This window comes from Ranitomeya imitator, chromosome 5 (assembly GCF_032444005.1).
Source record: "Ranitomeya imitator isolate aRanImi1 chromosome 5, aRanImi1.pri, whole genome shotgun sequence".
In the NCBI taxonomy this organism is placed as follows: Eukaryota; Metazoa; Chordata; class Amphibia; order Anura; family Dendrobatidae; genus Ranitomeya; species Ranitomeya imitator.
The window spans coordinates 546,299,705-546,320,963 of record NC_091286.1 but is presented as its reverse complement, the minus strand read 5'-3'; the positions used below and the strand labels follow the sequence as shown (position 1 = coordinate 546,320,963).

The following is a 21,259-nucleotide window of genomic DNA, read 5'->3' as shown; positions in this document are numbered from 1 at the left end:
TTCAAAGTGCTCACCACATATCTAGATAAGTTCCTTGGGGGGTCTAGTTTCCAAAATGGGGTCACTTGTGGGGGGTTTCTACTGTTTAGGCACACCAGGGGCTCTGCAAACGCAACGTGACGCCCGCAGACCATTCGATCAAAGTCTGCATTTCAAAACGTCACTACTTGACTTCCGAGCCCCGACATGTGCCCAAACAGTGGTTTACCCCCACATATGGGGTATCAGCGTACTCAGGACAAACTGGGCAACAATTACTGGGGTCCAATTTCTCCTGTTACCCTTGAGAAAATAAAAAATTGCTTGCTAAAACATCATTTTTGAGGAAAGAAAAATGATTTTTTATTTTCACGGCTCTGCGTTGTAAACGTCTGTGAAGCACTTGGGGGTTCAAAGTGCTCACCACATATCTAGATAAGTTCCTTGGGGGGTCTAGTTTCCAAAATGGGGTCACTTGTGGGGGGTTTCTACTGTTTAGGCACACCAGGGGCTCTGCAAACGCAACGTGACGCCCGCAGACCATTCCATCAAAGTCTGCATTTCAAAAGTCACTACTTCCCTTCTGAGCCCCGACGTGTGCCCAAACAGTGGTTTACCCCCACATATGGGGTATCAGCGTACTCAGGAGAAACTGGACAACAACTTTTGGGGTCCAATTTCTCCTGTAACCCTTGGGAAAATAAAAAATTCTGGGCTAAAAAATTATTTTTGAGGAAAGAAAACGTATTTATTATTTTCACTGCTCTGTGTTATAAACTTCTGTGAAGCACTTGGGGGTTCAAAGTGCTCACCTCACATCTAGATAAGTTCCTTTCGGGGTCTAGTTTCTAAAATGGGGTCACTTGTGGGGGGTTTCTACTGTTTAGCCACATCAGGGGCTCTGCAAACGCAACGTAACGCCCGCAGAGCATTCCATCAAAGTCTGCATTTCAAAATGTCACTACTTGACTTCCGAGCCCCGACATGTGCCCAAACTGTGGTTTACCCCCACATATGGGGTATCAGCGTACTCAGGAGAAACTGTACAACAACTTTTGGGGTCAAATTTCTCCTTTTACCCTTGGGAAAATAATAAATTGCAGGCTAAAAAATCATTTTAGAGAAAATAAAATTTTTATTTTATTTTCATGGCTCTGCGTTATAAACTTCTGTGAAGCACTTGGAAGTTCAAAGTCCTCACCACACATCTAGATTAGTTCCTTTGGGGGTCTAGTTTCCAAAATGGGGTCATATGTGGGGGATCTCCAATGTTTAGGCACACAGGGGCTCTCCAAACGTGACATGGTGTCCGCTAATGATTGGAGCTAATTTTCCATTTAAAAAGCCAATTGGCGTGCCTTCCCTTCCGAGCCCTGCCGTGCGCCCAAACAGTGGTTTACCCCCACATATGGGGTACCAGCGTACTCAGGACAAACTGGACAACAACATTTGCGGTCCAATTTCTCCTATTACCCTTGGCAAAATAGGAAATTCCAGGCTAAAAATCATTTTTGAGGAAAGAAAAATTATTTTTTATTTTCATGGCTCTGCATTATAAACTTCTGTGAAGCACCTGGGGGTTTAAAGTGCTCAATATGCATCTAGATAAGTTCCTTGGGGGGTCTAGTTTCCAAAATGGGGTCACTTGTGGGGGAGCTCCAATGCATAGGCACACAGGGGCTCTCTAAACGCGACATGGTGTCCGCTAACAATTGGAGCTAATTTTCCATTCAAAAAGTCAAATGGCGCGCCTTCCCTTCCGAGCCCTGCCGTGTGCCCAAACAGTGGTTTACCCCCACATATGAGGTATCGGCGTACTCGGGAGAAATTGCCCAACAAATTTTAGGATTCATTTTATCCTATTGCCCATGTGAAAATGAAAAACTGAGGCGAAAAGAATTTTTTTGTGAAAAAAAAAGTACTTTTTCATTTTTACAGATCAATTTGTGAAGCACCTGAGGGTTTAAAGTGCTCAATATGCATCTAGATAAGTTCCTTGGGGGGTCTAGTTTCCAAAATGGGGTCATTTGTGGGGGAGCTCCAATGTTTAGGCACACGGGGGCTCTCCAAACACGACATGGTGTCCGCTAACGATGGAGATAATTTTTCATTCAAAAAGTCAAATGGCGCTCCTTCCCTTCCGAACCTTACCATGTGCCCAAACAGTGGTTTACCCCCACATGTGAGGTATCGGTGTACTCATGAGAAATTGCCCAACAAATTTTAGGATCCATTTTATCCTGTTACCCATGTGAAAATGAAAAAAATTGAGGCTAAAAGAATTATTTTGTGAAAAAAAAGTACTTTTTCATTTTTACGGATCAATTTGTGAAGCCCCCGGGGGTTCAAAGTTCTCACTATGCATCTAGATAAGTTCCTTGGGGCGTCTAGTTTCCAAAATGGGGTCACGTGTGGGGGAGCTCCAATTTTTAGGCACACGGGGGCTCTCCAAACGTGACATGGTGTCCGCTAAAGAGTGGAGCCAATTTTTCATTCAAAAAGTCAAATGGCGCTCCTTCCCTTCCAAGCCCTGCCGTGCGCCCAAACAGTGGTTTACCCCCACATATGAGGTATCAGCGTACTCAGGACAAATTGGACAACAACTTTCGTGGTTCAGTTTCTCCTTGTACCATTGGGAAAATAAAAAAAATGTTGCTAAAAGATAATTTTTGTGACTAAAAAGTTAAATGTTCATTTTTTCCTTCCATGTTGCTTCTGCTGCTGTGAAGCACCTGAAGGGTTAATAAACTTCTTGAATGTGGTTTTGAGCACCTTGAGGGGTGCAGTTTTTAGAATGGTGTCACTTTTGGGTATTTTCAGCCATATAGACCCCTCAAACTGACTTCAAATGTGAGGTGGTCCCTAAAAAAAATGGTTTTGTAAATTTCGTTGTAAAAATGAGAAATCGCAGGTCAAATTTTAACTCTTATAACTTCCTAGCAAAAAAAAATTTTGTTTCCAAAATTGTGCTGGTGTAAAGTAGACATGTGGGAAATGTTATTTATTAACTATTTTGTGTCACATAACTCTCTGGTTTAACAGAATAAAAATTCAAAATGTGAAAATTGCGAAATTTTCAAAATTTTCGCCAAATTTCCGTTTTTATCACAAATAAACGCAGAATTTATTGACCTAAATTTACCACTAACATGAAGCCCAATATGTCACGAAAAAACAATCTCAGAACCGCTAGGATCCGTTGAAACGTTCCTGAGTTATTACCTCATAAAGGGACACTGGTCAGAATTGCAAAAAACGGCCAGGTCATTAAGGTCAAAATAGGCTGGGTCATGAAGGGGTTAAAATTACTCTGTAGTTCAAGCGCAGGTGTATTTTTAATAGCGGTCAATCTGCCAAACTGACAGTATGTCCTAAGCATTGGAGGGCATATTGCTGCCCAGATGACTGATTTTTCTCTCGGTCCAACTGTCCGTGAGGAAATCTTGGATGAGACTCGCCCATTGGAGTCTATGGGGGCGTAGAAAAAAAATTCATTATTAACCTAGGAAAGTATTTGATCATGTACATTTTTTGAATGTAGACGTATGGAAACGGATTGAACACGGACATCACACAGATGTAAAAAAACAGACACGTGGATGGCACAAGGATTACAAGCAGTTGAAAATTTTCCAAGTTCTCTGGCTGAAACTCAGATGATTTTTCATATGCTCGTCTCTCCCTGGCCTTGGTAATAGGCTTTTTTTTTTATCAGCCACCATAATTCTAAAATGGTAAAGTTTTCTAAAGTATTTAAAATATAGAATTCCGGACGTCCAGATTTATTGTATCTGAGCTGTGCTCGCATTAAGGTATTGCACCTGCTCCATTTTATCAGAAACGAAATGGTCAGGAAACCCCAAAACAATGAGCAGTTTCAGTAAGCGGCTCTGGATGTTATAAACACATGCGACAGACTTTTCCACATCCTGCTGCTGGAAGGAGGAGAATATCCTATTGTTTAAAGAGGATATCATGAAATAATGGTTATGTTGGCTTCATAGACTGCTGGACGAAAATGGAAAATCTCCCTTTTATTTTCCCACCTTTTAACCTATCTTTTCCACCACCGGTTGCCAGATTCTTATTCGATATATTTATTTTCTGTCTGCGTGCTAAGTCTGTTGGGCAGTACATGGCCCGTCGCCAGCACAGACACCCAAACAACCACACTCCAAAGACAAAATCAAAGAAGTTCTGCTTTAGAGAAAGTGGTGTTGTGCTCACATTTAGGGCTCATTCACACGGATTTTTGGGCCCTGCGCAATCTAAATGTGTAAAAATTTGGGCATGCACTAGTTTCTTATGTGTGTTGGATGAGATTCCCCCATTTAATTTAAGTCTATGGGTGCCAAAAGTAGTTGGATACCAAATGGAGCCGTAGTACAGCACCCGTTTTTTTGTGGATACATTACAATTCTATTACATAGGAAACTGTAAATGGTAAAGGATTAATAGCTGCTGAGAAAAAAATCACATTGTATGCAGACCGACTAGTGAGAAAAGAATCATCTCACTCTTCTGGATGACATTTTGAATTCTTTTTTACATTCTCGTGTGATCCTACTCTTCAACATAGTCAGGATCTCTGCTTGCTGTCAAAAAATGAAAACGTCCGCAGGCTAAAAACCCATCCTGAATGTGTCCACAGCCCATTAAATGTATGTCCATGATGCAGCCCGAATGGGTAAACCCATCCTATCGAGTGACTTACCTTGGTCAGTTTTGATCCCCTTTAGGTTCTGAACATCTGCACGATGTTACCACTACTTATTCATAGTCATGGTTGCTTTTAGGATATCTTCACACAAAGTAGATATGTTGCAAAAACATACATGAATAATGCCCTATCCTTAAAGAGACCCTCCCAAAAAAAATATTGCCTTAAAAGGATTAGTGCGGTGGTGGACATATCATTGGTGCAACCTGCCCAAGCGGTAAGCGGGTTCACTATCAACCCCAAAGCAATGAGCAGCATCCATCACAGACACGTAAACGGGTGTGCTATGACAAATTATAGGACTGCTATATCAAATATTTTTTCAGCGGGACCCTCATGTCTGTGTCCACTCCTGCATTAGAGGATAAGTTTTGCAATTTCTAGTGGGCATACCACTACAACATGTTAATCCACCACAACATAGTAATCAACAAGTAAAAATACTTCCAGAATGTTGTTAAAATGTAGAACTCTCTGAAAGTTGTCACTTTTTTAATATAAATAGTCCTTATAAAAAATGTAACAAAAGGCTAAAATACTTAATAAATAAAAAAAGAAATGAGATGCAACTTCAACTTTTTTTCTTGAACAGCGTGATTCTTAACTATGGGCTTATCTAGCGGCCCATTCATTTGCTAGCTACTATAGCCAACATACTCTATAGACAGGCGTGATAATGTTCTGGGAGAAAAAAGTAAGGGTACCATCACACAGTGGCACTTTTGTCGCTACGACGGTACGATTCGTGACGTTCCAGCGATATCCATACGATATCGCTGTGTCTGACACGCAGCAGCGATCAGGGATCCTGCTGAGAATCGTACGTCGTAGCAGATCGTTTGGAACTTTCTTTCGTCGCTGGATCTCCCGCTGTCATCGCTGGATCGGTGTGTGTGACACCGATCTAGCGATGCGTTCGCTTGTAACCAGGGTAAACATCGGGTTACTAAGCGCATGACCGCGCTTAGTAACCCGATGTTTACCCTGGTTACCAGCGTAAATGTAAAAAAAAAAAAACAGTACATACTTACATTCCGGTGTCCGTCAGGTCCCTTGCCGTCTGCTTCCCGCACTCACTGACTGCCGGCCGTAAAGTGAAAGCAGAGCACAGCGGTGACGTCACCGCTGTGCTGTGCTTTCCCCTCTTACTGCCAAGTGTGGCCCCATACTGAAATATCTAGGTACTGCTATGGCCACGGTCAGCATCGCTTCCCTATGGTAGACTGCGGCTTTCCGGACTGGTACACGTGTTGGGATGTGCTGCCACCCACATCTATAGAATATAATTGCTTTCCTATTGACGCCCAGCAGTTTTTGCATTGTAATTATACCGTGTAGTCTGTATAATACATATTAATTATCAATACAGTAAAATGTTGTTAATAGAAAAACTAATCGCTTGCTTTTTGTTTCCAAAATGCTTCCATGCTTTGAATCTTGGTAAGTAACATTTTCTTGTCGGTATAAAATGATATATCTTCTTTCTTTTATGTTCTAAACAAAACTCACTTAAACTGTGCCACTATTTTCGATCAGTTCTATACTGTATGTGGTATTGCAGCCCATCCCTATTCACTTCAGTTAAGCTCATGGATAATATTGGCACTTATTGTGATAGAGGACAGCCTTATTTTTATTTTTTACATCAACCTCTTTAATTGTTTTTTATGAACATTTTGATTCTGGATATTTTCCCTTGTTACTTAGGTTGGTCAACAACACTGGATAGTTGTCTACCAGACACTTGCTTAGCCATCAGCTATCTGTTCCGACTCCCTGATAAACATGGATGCTCGTTTCGATTGAGTGTACATGTGTTTTCAGTAAAAAAAAAAAGGGAGTAAGCTGATGCCAGAAATTTCCAGTGAAACAAAAAGTTGAGGAAGTTGGATTTAAGTTTATCTTCCTGCCACGGGAGTGTCTGGAGATCTTGGGAGGTCCTGGGAGGGTCTGGATGTCCATGAAATGCACGGGTAAACTGATATACATGTATCGTGTATGGCTGAAACAAACAAAGATGTTGTAGAAAAGCTTATTACTGTGATTTAGCAGATTATTTTCAGGCAAATCCCTAAGATCTTGCATCGTTGCTTGAAAATGATTTGCTTGCTATTGCATCACTATGCTGTGTCCACGTTAGGCTACTTTCACACTAGCGTCGGATTCGGCTCGTCGCAGTGCGTCGGGCCGAGATTCCGACACTAGCGTTTGATGCGCCGCACAACGGGTTCAGCGGATGCATTTCTCCGGCGCATCCGCTGCCTGTTGTGAATTCTGCTCTTGGGTTCCCTGCAGTGGTTGTAGGTGGGAATGCAGTTGTCTCTGAGTCACAGACCTGGCCCGGTGTATTGGATGATTACAATTCTGACTGGGATATTTAAGTGGGCAGGATCCTTTAGCCCTTGCCAGCAGTCAATGTTCCTTGTGAAGTGTTGGATCACTTTCTGGCTTCTCCTGCTCACTGCCTATTTCAGCAAAGATAAGTGTTTGTTTTTTGTTTCTGTGGCACACTGCCAGTGTGCTTGTTTCAGTTTTATTCCTGCTCTGATTGTAGGATTAACTGGAGTTGCAGATTTACGCTCCTACATCTTTTAGTAAAGATGTAGGAAGTTTTTGTATATTCTGCTGTGGATGTTTTGAAGGGTTTTTTATACTGACCGCACAGAACTCTGTCCTATCCTGTCCTATCTAGCTAAAGTGGCCTCCTGTGCTAATCCCGTTTTTCTGCCTGTGTATGTTTTTTCCTCTCTGACTCACCGCCAATATTTGTGGGGGGCTGTCTATCCTTTGGGGATTTTCTCTGAGGCAAGATAGTATTCCTATTTCCATCTTTAGGGGTATTTAGTTCTCCGGCTGTGACAAGGTGTCTAGGTGTGTTGGGTACACTCCACGGCTACTTCTAGTTGCGGTGTTAAGTTCAGGATTGCGGTCAGTACAGTGGCCACTTTCTCCAGTGAGTGTTCTCATGCAGCTCCTAGGTCACCGGATCATAACAGCTGCCCCATTGTGAGGTGCGGGGAGGTGGGGGCGGAGTTCCGGCCGCGCATGCGCAGTTGGAAAAAGCGGTCCGTCGGCAGCAAAAAACATTATATTTAACGTTTTTTGCTCCCGGCGGTCCGCCACAACACGACGGTAATGTTACTCCTCTATGGGGCAAAAACGCATCCTGCAAACAACTTTGCAGGATGCGTTTTTTCCCCTAAACGACGCATTGCGACGTATTCAAAAAAACGCCAGTGTGAAAGTAGCCTTACTGGATGACTGTGTATGGGAGCCTACATACATTGATTAGATGACTTTACTATCTGTCCAGGCATATAATTCTTTTACAGTCTTCTCTTCAACTTGTTTCCAGGCATGCGCAAATGGTCACAATTATTTTTACTAGGGCAAATTGAGGCCTTTTTAAAGGGGTTGTCCTTAAATAGCACATTAATGACCTATCCATAAGATAGGAGATCAGTATAACATAGGAGGGATGGTTTGACACCTGGCACCCCCCCACTGATTAGCTGTTATTTGCTGTGTAAATGTCCAGATAAAAACAGTATATGGATCTGGAACAGCACAGCTTAGCACACAGTTTACTGGCCATTCCTGTTACTAAACCTTATCTCTTATTTAAAAAGGGTAGTCCAGGACTTTTTAAATGTGCCTAAGAACTAATAGGCAGCTTGTTGCTAACTACATGCCTGTTGCGCCCGGCGCCGATCTCTGCCATTACAGACTGCTTCTGACGGCTTTTCAGTGACTTCCTTTGACATCACGCACAGAGCAGCAGCTTCTCATCCGCTCTGCTCTGTTGATGGGTCTTGACTGCTGATTTCATGCTGATTGACAGCCAGCTCCCCACTGCCTAATTGCGGGAATCCACTGGGCATTAAACAGACAAAACCTAAGATAGAAACAAAATGAACATATACCCTGCTGTAAGTAAAGAGCAATAGTGCATATAAATAACATAGGTTACATAGTAAACACTGTTTTTGATTTTTTTAAAAAGCATAAAAGCCGTCCCACCAATGTGAGCCCAGTCAGGGCATTCCAAACCTCTAGTATTAAAAAATTACCAGGTGTTGAAAATTACCTCAACGTGAATAAAGGCCAAGCCGGTCCGGTACCCAACTGTGCACACCCAGCAGTGGGAAGCTACATAAACTTAATGCCCAGCAAAAAGAAGGGGAGGCCGAACCGTTGTGTGCGCTGAGGGCAAAAACCTAAATCAAAACCGAAATAAATCAACTGGAGTATAATTAGGTACACATGCAATGTGCAGGAAAGTGTTCACACTGCCCATTAAACAGACTAAACCTAAGATAGAAACATAATGAATATATATCCTGCTACAGCTAAATAAAAAGCAATAGTGCATATAATAACATAAGGTACGTAGTAAATACTATTTTGGATGAGTTGGGCCCCGTCTTGTTCGGCCCTTATTCACATTGAGGCCATTTTTGACACATTGTAAGGTTTTAATACTAGAGGCTATTACCGTCCCAACCGGGTACACCTTGGCTCTGGTGGAATGGCTTTTATACTTTTTTTAATCAAAAACTGTGTACCTAGTACCATATGTTATTTATATGCATTATTGCGTTTTACTTACAGCAGAGTGTATGATCACTTTGTTTCTATCTTAGGTTTATGGCTCATTTTGCTGGACCAATTACAGATAGTTAATTAGCGCAGAGTACATACAAGTTATTCGACACTCCGTTACTGACCTGTTCATGGGCTGACAAAAATTGGATAGGATCAAATGATTTTTAATATGTCTTGCTTGTTTGTCGAGTGACTTCCAGCATGATTACGCACTCAAAATCACTATTTACAGGTATGGATTGCATACAGGTCCTTCTCAAAAAATTAGCATATAGTGTTAAATTTCATTATTTACCATAATGTAATGATTACAATTAAACTTTCATATATTATAGATTCATTATCCACCAACTGAAATTTGTCAGGTCTTTTATTGTTTTAATACTGATGATTTTGGCATACAACTCCTGATAACCCAAAAAACCTGTCTCAATAAATTAGCATATTTCACCCATCCAATCAAATAAAAGTGTTTTTTAATAACAAACAAAAAAACCAACAAATAATAATGTTCAGTTATGCACTCAATACTTGGTCGGGAATCCTTTGGCAGAAATGACTGCTTCAATGCGGCGTGGCATGGAGGCAATCAGCCTGTGACACTGCTGAGATGTTATGGAGGCCCAGGATGCTTCAATAGCGGCCTTAAGCTAATCCAGAGTGTTGGGTCTTGCGTCTCTCAGCTTTCTCTTCACAATATCCCACAGATTCTCTATGGGGTTCAGGTCAGGAGAGTTGGCAGACCAATTGAGCACAGTAATACCATGGTCAGTAAACCATTTACCAGTGGTTTTGGCACTGTGAGCAGGTGCCAGGTCGTGCTGAAAAATGAAATCTTCATCTCCATAAAGCATTTCAGCCGATGGAAGCATGAAGTGCTCCAAAATCTCCTGATAGCTAGCTGCATTGACCCTGCCCTTGATGAAACACAGTGGACCAACACCAGCAGCTGACATGGCACCCCACACCATCACTGACTGTGGGTACTTGACACTGGACTTCAGGCATTTTGGCATTTCCTTCTCCCCAGTCTTCCTCCAGACTCTGGCACCTTGATTTCCGAATGACATGCAAAATTTGCTTTCATCAGAAAAAAGTACTTGGGACTACTTAGCAACAGTCCAGTGCTGCTTCTCTGTAGCTCAAAAGTGGCTTTACCTGGGGAATGCGGCACCTGTAGCCCATTTCCTGCACACGCCTGTGCACGGTGGCTCTGGATGTTTCCACACCAGACTCAGTCCACTGCTTCCTCAGGTTCCCCAAGGTCTGGAATCGGTCCTTCTCCACAATCTTCCTCAGGGTCCGGTCTCCTCTTCTCGTTGTACAGCGTTTTCTGCCACATTGTTTCCTTCCAACAGACTTACCATTGAGGTGCCTTGATACAGCACTCTGGGAACAGCCTATTTGTTGAGAAATTTCTTTCTGGGTCTTACCCTCTTGCTTGAGGGTGTCAATGATGGCCTTCTTGACATCTGTCAGGTCGCTAGTCTTACCCATGATGGGGGTTTTGAGTAATGAACCAGGCAGGGAGTTTATAAAAGCCTCAGGTATCTTTTGCATGTGTTTAGAGTTAATTAGTTGATTCAGAAGATTAGGGTAATAGGTCGTTTAGAGAACCTTTTCTTGATATGCTAATTTATTGAGACAGGTTTTTTGGGTTATCAGGAGTTGTATGCCAAAATCATCAGTATTAAAACAATAAAAGACCTGACAAATTTCAGTTGGTGGATAATGAATCTATAATATATGAAAGTTTAATTGTAATCATTACATTATGGCAAATAATGAAATTTAACACTATATGCTAATTTTTTGAGAAGGACCTGTACATACGTACCGTATATATATATAGATCTGAGTCCTTACAGTCTGTATAGACACGTACAGTACATAAACCATGTCGCCTTCCACTTTCCCATATAGTATAGGAATTTGTAAGCATTAGACACACTCTTAGGTGTTACATACAGTTTTTCCCTGCATTTACCTCTTAAATATATACATATAATGTGAGATGTGATTTTCGCAATCCATCTTGTACCGATTTCTCTGTACACTTGCCCTTGAGATTTTAGAAAACCCCAAAGAACTAGATTTTCTTGTCTTCCCTTAGCTGCTTCTCAGAAATCTGTGCAACATACGTCTGTCTTTGCTGGCAGAATGAAAAGACTGAGAACAGAGGCCAAACTCTTGTTTCTCTCATCTGCAGTGAAATAAGGGTTGTAAAAAATAAAGTGCGTTTTTCTGTCCATAAAACCACAGGCATATGTTTTCCATCAGGTTCTCTACTGTCTGACACCTGACATTGGATAGTTCTTATAAGTTAACGTGAAGACAAACAAATGGTGGGTAGGAGGGATGAAAATGGCTCTCCGCTGAATTCAGCCTGCTGACACAAGCAGAATGAATCCTCAGTAGAAGACAATCTGTCAGGTTAGCACCTGGCTGTGGGTCATCTCCTCATTAGTACCACTGCCGACTGCTCCTATAAAATACTGCTTCTATCCCATCATTCAGAATTGACGTTTCCATAAAAGTCTTATCACATTTCATTTTTTTTTTGCACATTGATTATATGACGCCCTTCTTTATATGAATATAGCACTGTAACTTATGTGACGCTCATACTGATGACAATAATTTAAGGCCGGCGTCACACTTGCGAGTTTTACGGACGTAGGAGTGCAGAAACTACGTCCGTAAAACTCGCAAAACATACGGCACAATTATTCTCTATGCCCCTGCTCCTATGTGCCGTATTAAACTGAACAGTATTATACGGCTTTCTACGGCCGTAGAAAATCGCAGCATGCTGCGTTTGTCACTGTATTGCGCAAATAAAACGCCAATGAAAGTCTATGGAAGCCCCAAAAATACGGATTACACACGGACCAGCAGTGTGACTTGCGAGGAATACGCAGCGGTGTTAGAGAGAAAAGCCGGTAATTCAGTGCGGTGTACAGTAAAATCACACTGACAGCTGACATTAGAATAGGTAGAATAAATATGTACACATAGAATAGGTATATATATATATATGTCAGTGAGACACATATATGTATATATATTCTTACTTCATACAGCCGCGATATAGCAAAAAGCCGGTAATTCAATTACCGGCTTTTTCTTTCTCCTTCCTAAAACCCGACATGATTTGAGACATGGTTTACATACAGTAAACCATGTCTTCTCTCCCTTTTTTTTGCAGATTCCACACTACTAATGTCAGTAGTGTGTATCTGCAAAATTTGGCCGTTCTAGTTCTTAAAATAAAGGGTTAAATGGCGGAAAAAATTGGCGTGGGCTCCCGCGCAATTTTCTCCGCCAGAGTAGTAAAGCCAGTGACTGAGGGCAGATATTAATAGCCTGGAGAGGGTCCACGGTTATTGGCCCCCCCCCTGGCTAAAAACACCTGCCCCCAGCCACCCCAGAAAAGGCACATCTGGAAGATGTGCCTATTCTGGCACTTGGCCACTCTCTTCCCATTCCCGTGTAGCGGTGGGATATGGGGTAATGAAGGGTTAATGCCACCTTGCTATTGTAAGGTGACATTAAGCCAGATTAATAATGGAGAGGCGTCAATTATGACACCTATCCATTATTAATCCAATAGTAGTAAAGGGTTAAATAAAACACAAACACATTATTTAAAATTATTTTAATGAAATAAAAACAATGGTTGTTGGAGTATTTTATTCTACGCCCAATCCAGTCACTGAAGACCCTCGTTCTGTTACAAAAAAAAAACATAATAAACCAACAATATCCTTACCCTCCGCAGATCTGTAACGTCCAACGATGTAAATCCTTCTGAAGGGGTTAAAACATTTTGCAGCAAGGAGTTCCGCTAATGCAGGCTGCTCCTTGCTGCAAAACCCCTGGGAATGAGGCTAAATATAGATCAATGATCTATATTTAGCTTCATTTGCGGTGAGGCGCCCTCTGCTGGCTGTTCCTAGATCGTGGGAACTTACCTAGAAAGCCTGGGAGCTTTCTAGGAAAGTTCCCACGATCTATGAACATCCAGCAGAGGGCGCCTCACCGCAAATGAAGCTAAATATAGCTCATTGATCTATATTTACACTCATTCCCCGGGGTTTTGCAGCGAGGAGTAGCATTGCATTAGCAAAGCTCCTTGCTGCAAAAGGTTTTAACCCCTTCAGAAGGATTTACATCGTTGGACGTTACAGATCTGCGGAGGGTAAGTATATTGTTGGTTTATTATGTTTTTTCTTTCACAGAACGAGGGTCTTCAGTGACTGGATTGGGCGTAGAATAAAATACTCCAACAACCATTGTTTTTATTTCATTAAAATAATTTTAAATAATGTGTTTGTGTTTTATTTAACCCTTTACTACAATTGGATTAATAATGGATAGGTGTCATAATTGACGCCTCTCCATTATTAATTAGGCTTAATGTCACCTTACAATAGCAAGGTGGCATTAACCCTTCATTACCCCATATCCCACCACTACACGGGAATGGGAAGAGAGTGGCCAAGTGCCAGAATAGGCGCATCTTCCAGATGTGCCTTTTCTGGGGTGGCTGGGGGCAGATATTTTTAGCCAGGGGGGGGGCCAATAACCATGGACCCTCTCCAGGCTATTAATATCTGCCCTCAGTCACTGGCTTTACTACTCTGGCGGAGAAAATTGCGCGGGAGCCCACGCCAATTTTTTCCGCCATTTAACCCTTTATTTTAAGAGCTAGAACGGCCAAATTTTGCAGATACACTCTACTGACATTAGTAGTGTGGAATCTGCAAAAAAAATGGAGAGAAGACATGGTTTACTGTATGTAAACCATGTCTCAAATCATGTCGGGTTTTAGGAAGGAGAAAGAAAAAGCCGGTAATTGAATTACCGGCTTTCAAGCTGTATAGCGCTGGAAAAAATATTAATATATATACATATAAATGTCTAATGACATATATATATATATATATATACATATACAGTATACAGTGGGGCAAAAAAGTATTTAGTCAGTCAGCAATAATGCAAGTTCCACCATTTAAAAAGATGAGAGGCGTCTGTAATTTACATCATAGGTAGACCTCAACTATGGGAGACAAACTGAGAAAAAAAAATCCAGAAAATCACATTGTCTGTTTTTTTATCATTTTTTTTGCATATTATGGTGGAAAATAAGTATTTGGTCAGAAACAAACAATCAAGATTTCTGGCTCTCACAGACCTGTAACTTCTTCTTTAAGAGTCTCCTCTTTCCTCCACTCATTACCTGTAGTAATGGCACCTGTTTAAACTTGTTATCAGTATAAAAAGACACCTGTGCACACCCTCAAACAGTCTGACTCCAAACTCCACTATGGTGAAGACCAAAGAGCTGTCAAAGGACACCAGAAACAAAATTGTAGCCCTGCACCAGGCTGGGAAGACTGAATCTGCAATAGCCAACCAGCTTGGAGTGAAGAAATCAACAGTGGGAGCAATAATTAGAAAATGGAAGACATACAAGACCACTGATAATCTCCCTCGATCTGGGGCTCCACGCAAAATCCCACCCCGTGGGGTCAAAATGATCACAAGAACGGTGAGCAAAAATCCCAGAACCACACGGGGGGACCTAGTGAATGAACTGCAGAGAGCTGGGACCATTGTAACAAGGCCTACCATAAGTAACACACTGCGCCACCATGGACTCAGATCCTGCAGTGCCAGACGTGTCCCACTGCTTAAGCCAGTACATGTCCAGGCCCGTCTGAAGTTTGCTAGAGAGCATTTGGATGATCCAGAGGAGTTTTGGGAGAATGTCCTATGGTCTGATGAAACCAAACTGGAACTGTTTGGTAGAAACACAACTTGTCATGTTTGGAGGAAAAAGAATACTGAGTTGCATCCATCAAACACCATACTTACTGTAAAGCATGGTGGTGGAAACATCATGCTTTGGGGCTGTTTCTCTGCAAAGGGGCCAGGACGACTGATCCGGGTACATGAAAGAATGAATGGGGCCATGTATCGTGAGATTTTGAGTGCAAACCTCCTTCCATCAGCAAGGGCATTGAAGATGAAACGTGGCTGGGTCTTTCAACATGACAATGATCCAAAGCACACCGCCAGGGCAACGAAGGAGTGGCTTCGTAAGAAGCATTTCAAGGTCCTGGAGTGGCCTAGCCAGTCTCCAGATCTCAACCCTATAGAAAACCTTTGGAGGGAGTTGAAAGTCCGTGTTGCCAAGCGAAAAGCCAAAAACATCACTGCTCTAGAGGAGATCTGCATGGAGGAATGGGCCAACATACCAACAACAGTGTGTGGCAACCTTGTGAAGACTTACAGAAAACGTTTGACCTCTGTCATTGGCAACAAAGGATATATTACAAAGTATTGAGATGAAATTTTGTTTCTGACCAAATACTTATTTTCCACCATAATATGCAAATAAAATGTTAAAAAAACAGACAATGTGATTTTCTGGATTTTTTTTTCTCAGTTTGTCTCCCATAGTTGAGGTCTACCTATGATGTAAATTACAGACACCTCTCATCTTTTTAAGTGGTGGAACTTGCACTATTGCTGACTGACTAAATACTTTTTTGCCCCACTGTATATATATATATTTTTTTTTCTTTTTGGGACACATGGATCATTTCTATAGCGGTATGTTGGTTTTGCAAGCCTGCGAGAAAACCACGCAGTACGGATGCCATACGGATTACATACGGAGGATGCCATGCGCAAAAAACGCTGACACACCCTGCCTACGGAGGAGCTACAGACCACTATTTTCGGGACATTTCAGCGTATTACGGCCGTAATATACGGACCGTATTTTCATACGCTGAGTGTGAAGCCGGCCTTATAGTTATCTACTAAATCATGGATTTCATCACATAAATGCCTCTAAAATTATCCAACAGTTTCAACATTTTATAAGTTATTACTTGAAAAGATTTTCAATTGTCATTAATTTTGTTTGGTTCAATTTTTGTAATTAAATTCTTTCACATTAACACGGTAACCTGCTTGGACAAAGTCCATTGTCCGACATCCCCTCTCAATGCTGAAATCACTAGAACAATGGATGTGAAGGATTGAGACCATGATGGATTCTCATAAGATTTCTTCCCCACAGGTCTGCAGAGCATAGAATCATTTACCCCCTACATCAGACTTATGCCTGTGATTAATGCTGTAACGTGGAGCGACATTTCAGGCTAAATGCATTGTTATGAATGAAATGGCTCAGTCTTCAGTGATGTTATTTTGTAGCTCATGAACCTCAATGCAAAATCTCCAACAGAGACCCCATTGATACCAGATCTTCAATCATATTGGTTTCTTCTTATAAGCCAATGGGGCTCCATGGCCGAGGCTGGCGAGCATCCCCTGCATCCACAACAGCTACACCCCTGGTAGTCTGGAGCAGCCAATGAACTAACACACCGACATATACTGATCAGATGGAGGCCAAAGGACAAACTTTTAGCCTCTGTCTTTTTAGAAATAAGGATCTGTGAAACGTATGCACTTAGCGCCTTCCCAGTGCATAAACTGCTAACATGGTGTGAAAAATAGACTTTGTGGGTCTATTTATTTCAATGTAAGAAGCACAGTTGGAAAACTTCATCAAAGTGAAAATCAACCATTGATGTCAAAATGATAATAGATTTAAAGGGCTTGTCTGACCTTAGGGTACAAGTCTACAGTCACTCTATGTGACTGTAGACATGTGAATCCTCACATCGTGAGCACAGCAAGCTGTGAAGACTCTCTGGTGTCAGCATCGGGAGTGGCGGGCGCGTGACCGCATACATGATTCCCATACATTCGGTCATGTGCCGATTAGATGGACACGGCCTTGCTCAATGCAAGTTTATTGAGCAAAACAGGACACAGTCTTTTCGGAACTATACAAATCGCAGCCTCTGCTCCCGGAGTACTGCACTCTGTGAGGATTCACAAGTCTGTAGTCACATAGAGTTTGTCATGCAAGCCAAAGTAATAGAAAAGTGGTTGACAGATAGAGGTAAAAGTATCCTCGTATAATGTGTGTGTAAGGGATCTAAATACATTCAAGATTTATTCCGACCGCTGACAACTATCATGTGTGTTCAAGGAAAAGGGGGTCCAGTACTGCACCCAAGCAAAATGGCCAACAGTGGTCAAGAAATGTGAGAGAAGGAGAGTCCGCTTTGGGCATGCTCGCTGCTTTCCCTGCAGTAGGATTAAGAAGCAGTGCACCACTAAGAAAGGTCCCTTTTGAGAACTTTCCATGTGTTGTTTGTTTTCCAGCTTTCCAGGGAGCAATTTAATTATTTGGTCACTCCCATAGATATAGTTTCAAATTCAAGAGAAATATGTGGCTGGGATTAGCTGAGGTTCGGATTGTATGCGTCTTTGGTGGGTGGCCTGGGGACACGCAAAGTGTTTCCTTGTTGATTCTACAAAGACGTAACTCTAGCCCATCAGCTTATGTAAATGAATGCATTAAGTTCTATTCTAGCTTGAACACATAATTATTATTATTACTTGTAATATCACAAAGCGTCTTCTGTTCTGTGCCTGCCAAAACTTTATTAATAAACCATATGTTTGTTTTCGCTTTACCTGTCAGTGCTTGCCTTATGAATATCTATTGTAAACCCTATACCCACTAGGCAGCCTTGTTTACATGGGAACATCATACATGTAAAGCACTGCATGGCATAAGTATTTTGGTTAATTTCGTATGTGATATAAAACTTTAGTGCTAATGATGGAATGTTAAATCCTAACAATAAACCATAACATTCTGAGGTGGGAGAACTCCTTTAAGTCTGGTCTGGAGTGTTCATGGCATCAGACTATCATGATTCTCATGCATACGATCACATAAGAACCCATATAACGTGTCCCTTATTTGTGGCACACACAAAACACCATTACAACAGGCAGATGATAGTTAGGTGTCTTCATCACGACTTTTTTCATTGTCTACCATTCCTGAGAGCTTTGCTCGTGGAAGTGTCCACAATACTTGCACTTTGATCACCTCTTCTTTAACTACTGTTAGAAAAAAAATTTTTTTTATAATTTTAAGCTAAAAATAAATGGAATGGAAGGGAAAATAATTCCTGTTTTGATCTGTGAACTCTTTTATCCTCCTAGACAATTATACGCTACATGTTTCACGTTACAGCCTTTACTCTGAGTACACCCCATGATTTCTACAGTTCATTGTTTCATAGATTATTGTTAGTACTGTTTTTTATAATGGAAGTTTCCATAAACATTATCACACATGAATATTTAGTTATCTCTGATTGACCCATCTTCCTTCTATTCTAGTTCTGAATCATCAGCATCAGCAACAGATGGCTTCCAACCCAGCCATATCACAACAGACTCACCCTTCCCAGAGTCATCAAGCTGCCCTAATCAATTTGCCCAATGCGCTCACCACCCAACAACAGCAGCAACAGAAACTCAGACTCCAGAGAATCCAAATGGAAAGGGAACGGATCAGAATGAGACAAGAAGAGTTGTTAAGACAGGTGAATGCATAGTGTCATGTATGGGTAGTGGTGTTTCAGTGTTACAAAGTCTTATGCCACCATGGTTACAATGCAGATAAAAAGACATGCACCTGTTCCTTATAACTAGATGGCCCCTTAGATGAAGCCGGTTACGCCCCCAACATGGTCAAGGTGACTAGTATAGGGATAGTACAATTTTAGGGAGAGATAGAAACAATGATGATATACTGTTACTGTTTTATAGAGTCCACAACACACAACTTGTAGTACAGCCTACATATGTATTGAACTGTACAGTGTTGCGCCCAATGTCGCTAGCATTCATGCGGCACGCCAGCTGATCACCAAACATATTCTATATTGTGATATACAGTATGTTACAGCAATGTGATGATCAGATTTAGTTTGGTATCAATACAGTGGCAGCTGTTTAATTGTAGCAGAACTACTTATTGTAAAATGGAGTTTAAATAAATTACAGGGGGAAAGGTTTATAGAACTGTAATTGAGTTTGTACCCATTAACCAATTCTCCAATAATCAGTAATTCATATGTCTACTTGTAGCTTCACTCTATTAATGAAAACACAAATAATACTAAGTACATGTAATAATTCTTCAATTATTGCTTTTGACCTTAAGGCCCCGTCACACTTAGCGACGCTAAAGCGATCCCGACAACGATACGACCTGTCAGGGATCGTTGCTGCGTCGCTATGTGGTCGCTGGTGAGATGTCACACAGTGCGATCTCCCCAACGACGCAGCAGCGATGCGGCGACCTGTAGCGACCTGTACAACGATGTCACATGGCAGCTATTTCATGACGATTCAGACCTCAATGAGGGACGTCCTGTCAACGAGGTCGTTGGTAAGGTGTCAAACACAGCGATGTGTGCTACCCAGCAGGACCTCAACGATCAAAAAAAGGTCCAGGTCATTCCGACACGACCAGCGATCTCACAGCAGGGGCCTGGTCGCTGCTACGTGTCACACATAGCGAGATCGCTACTGAGGTCGCTGTTGCGTCACAAAACTTGTGACTCAGCAGCGATCTCGCTAGCGATCTCGCTTTGTGTGACGGGGGCTTTAAAAGCAAACCTGTCAGCAGGATTTTGCTAAGAAAATTATATACACTGTCAGGCTGGCGCTGTTAAACTGATTAACATGATACCTGGGGTGATGAAAACCATCTTGTGGTTCTTGTGTAATCAGTGTTAGAAGTTTTCAGTTAAAGAGATACTCATTCTCTGGGGCAGGACTGTAGGCAGAGTCTCAGGCTATGTGCACACGTCCGGATTTTTAGCGTTTTTTTTGCGGAATTTCGCCATAAAAATGCTATAAATCCGCTAAAAAAACGCTAACATTATGCTTCCTATCATTTAGAATGCATTCCACATTTTTTGTGCAGATGTTAGCGTTTTTTTCCGCAAAAAAAACGCATACCGCAAAAAATCCGGACATGCTCTATCTTTTTGCGGATTTTTTGCGGATTTCCTATCAAAAAGGACATTTCGGAAAATAAAAATAAAAAACGCAAAAAATCCACGCAAAAAATGCGCAAATTCCGCGAGAAATCCGCGCGACAAAAACACGCGGATTTCTGGCAGAATTCTCAGGATTATGTCAGGAAAAAATCCTGACGTGTGCACATAGCCTCAATGTGTACACGTTGCGGATTTGGATGCAGATCCGCAGCAGTTTTCCATGCGGTGTACAGTACCATGTAAACTTATGGAAAACCAAATCCGCTGTGCCCATGCTGCGGAAAATTCTGCACAGAAACGCAGCAGTTTATTTTCCACAGCATGTCAATTCTTTATGCGGATTCCGCAGCGTTTTATACCTATTCCTTTATAGGCATCCGCAGGTGTAAAAACGCAGGCGAAATCTGAACAAAATGTGCACAAAATCCGACTTTCATCTCAAACCTGGACAATACTTTTAAAAGGGATTACAGTCATTTTTTCTTTAGAAAAGTCAGATAGACAGCAGATTGTAAACCGGTGCCGAGACCAATTTTCAATAAAAGGTTTTTAATTACCATATATACTCGTGTATAAGCCTACCTGAGTATAAGCCGAGGCACCTAATTTTGCCATGAAAAACTGGGAAAACTTATTGACTCAAGTATAAGCCAGATATGCATTGTTCCCTAATCTGGTATGCATATCTCTTCATCCCTATCCTGGTTTGCATGGCTCCTCATCCCCATCCTTGTCTGCATGGCTCCATATCCCCATCCTTGTCTGCATGGCTCCTTATCCCCATCCTTGTCTGCATGGCTCCTTATCCCCATCCTTGTCTGCATGGCTCCTTATCCCCATCCTTGTCTGCATGGCTCCATATCCCCATCCTTGTCTGCATGGCTCCATATCCCCATCCTTGTCTGCATGGCTCCTTATCCCCATCCTTGTCTGCATGGCTCCTTATCCCCATCCTTGTCTGCATTGCTCCTTATCCCCTTATACCCAA

General features: G+C 41.8%; 1 protein-coding gene across 1 annotated transcript in view; it reads left to right on the top strand.

Annotated features, from left to right (window-relative positions):
• WWTR1 (WW domain containing transcription regulator 1) overlaps positions 1–21,259 on the top strand; it is a 119,886-nt gene that overhangs the window by 72,890 nt on the left and 25,737 nt on the right. The window contains exon 3 of the mRNA XM_069727625.1: positions 18,599–18,804. Within this exon, the coding sequence (XP_069583726.1) occupies positions 18,599–18,804 (206 nt within the window). The remainder of the gene's footprint in view (positions 1–18,598; positions 18,805–21,259) is intronic.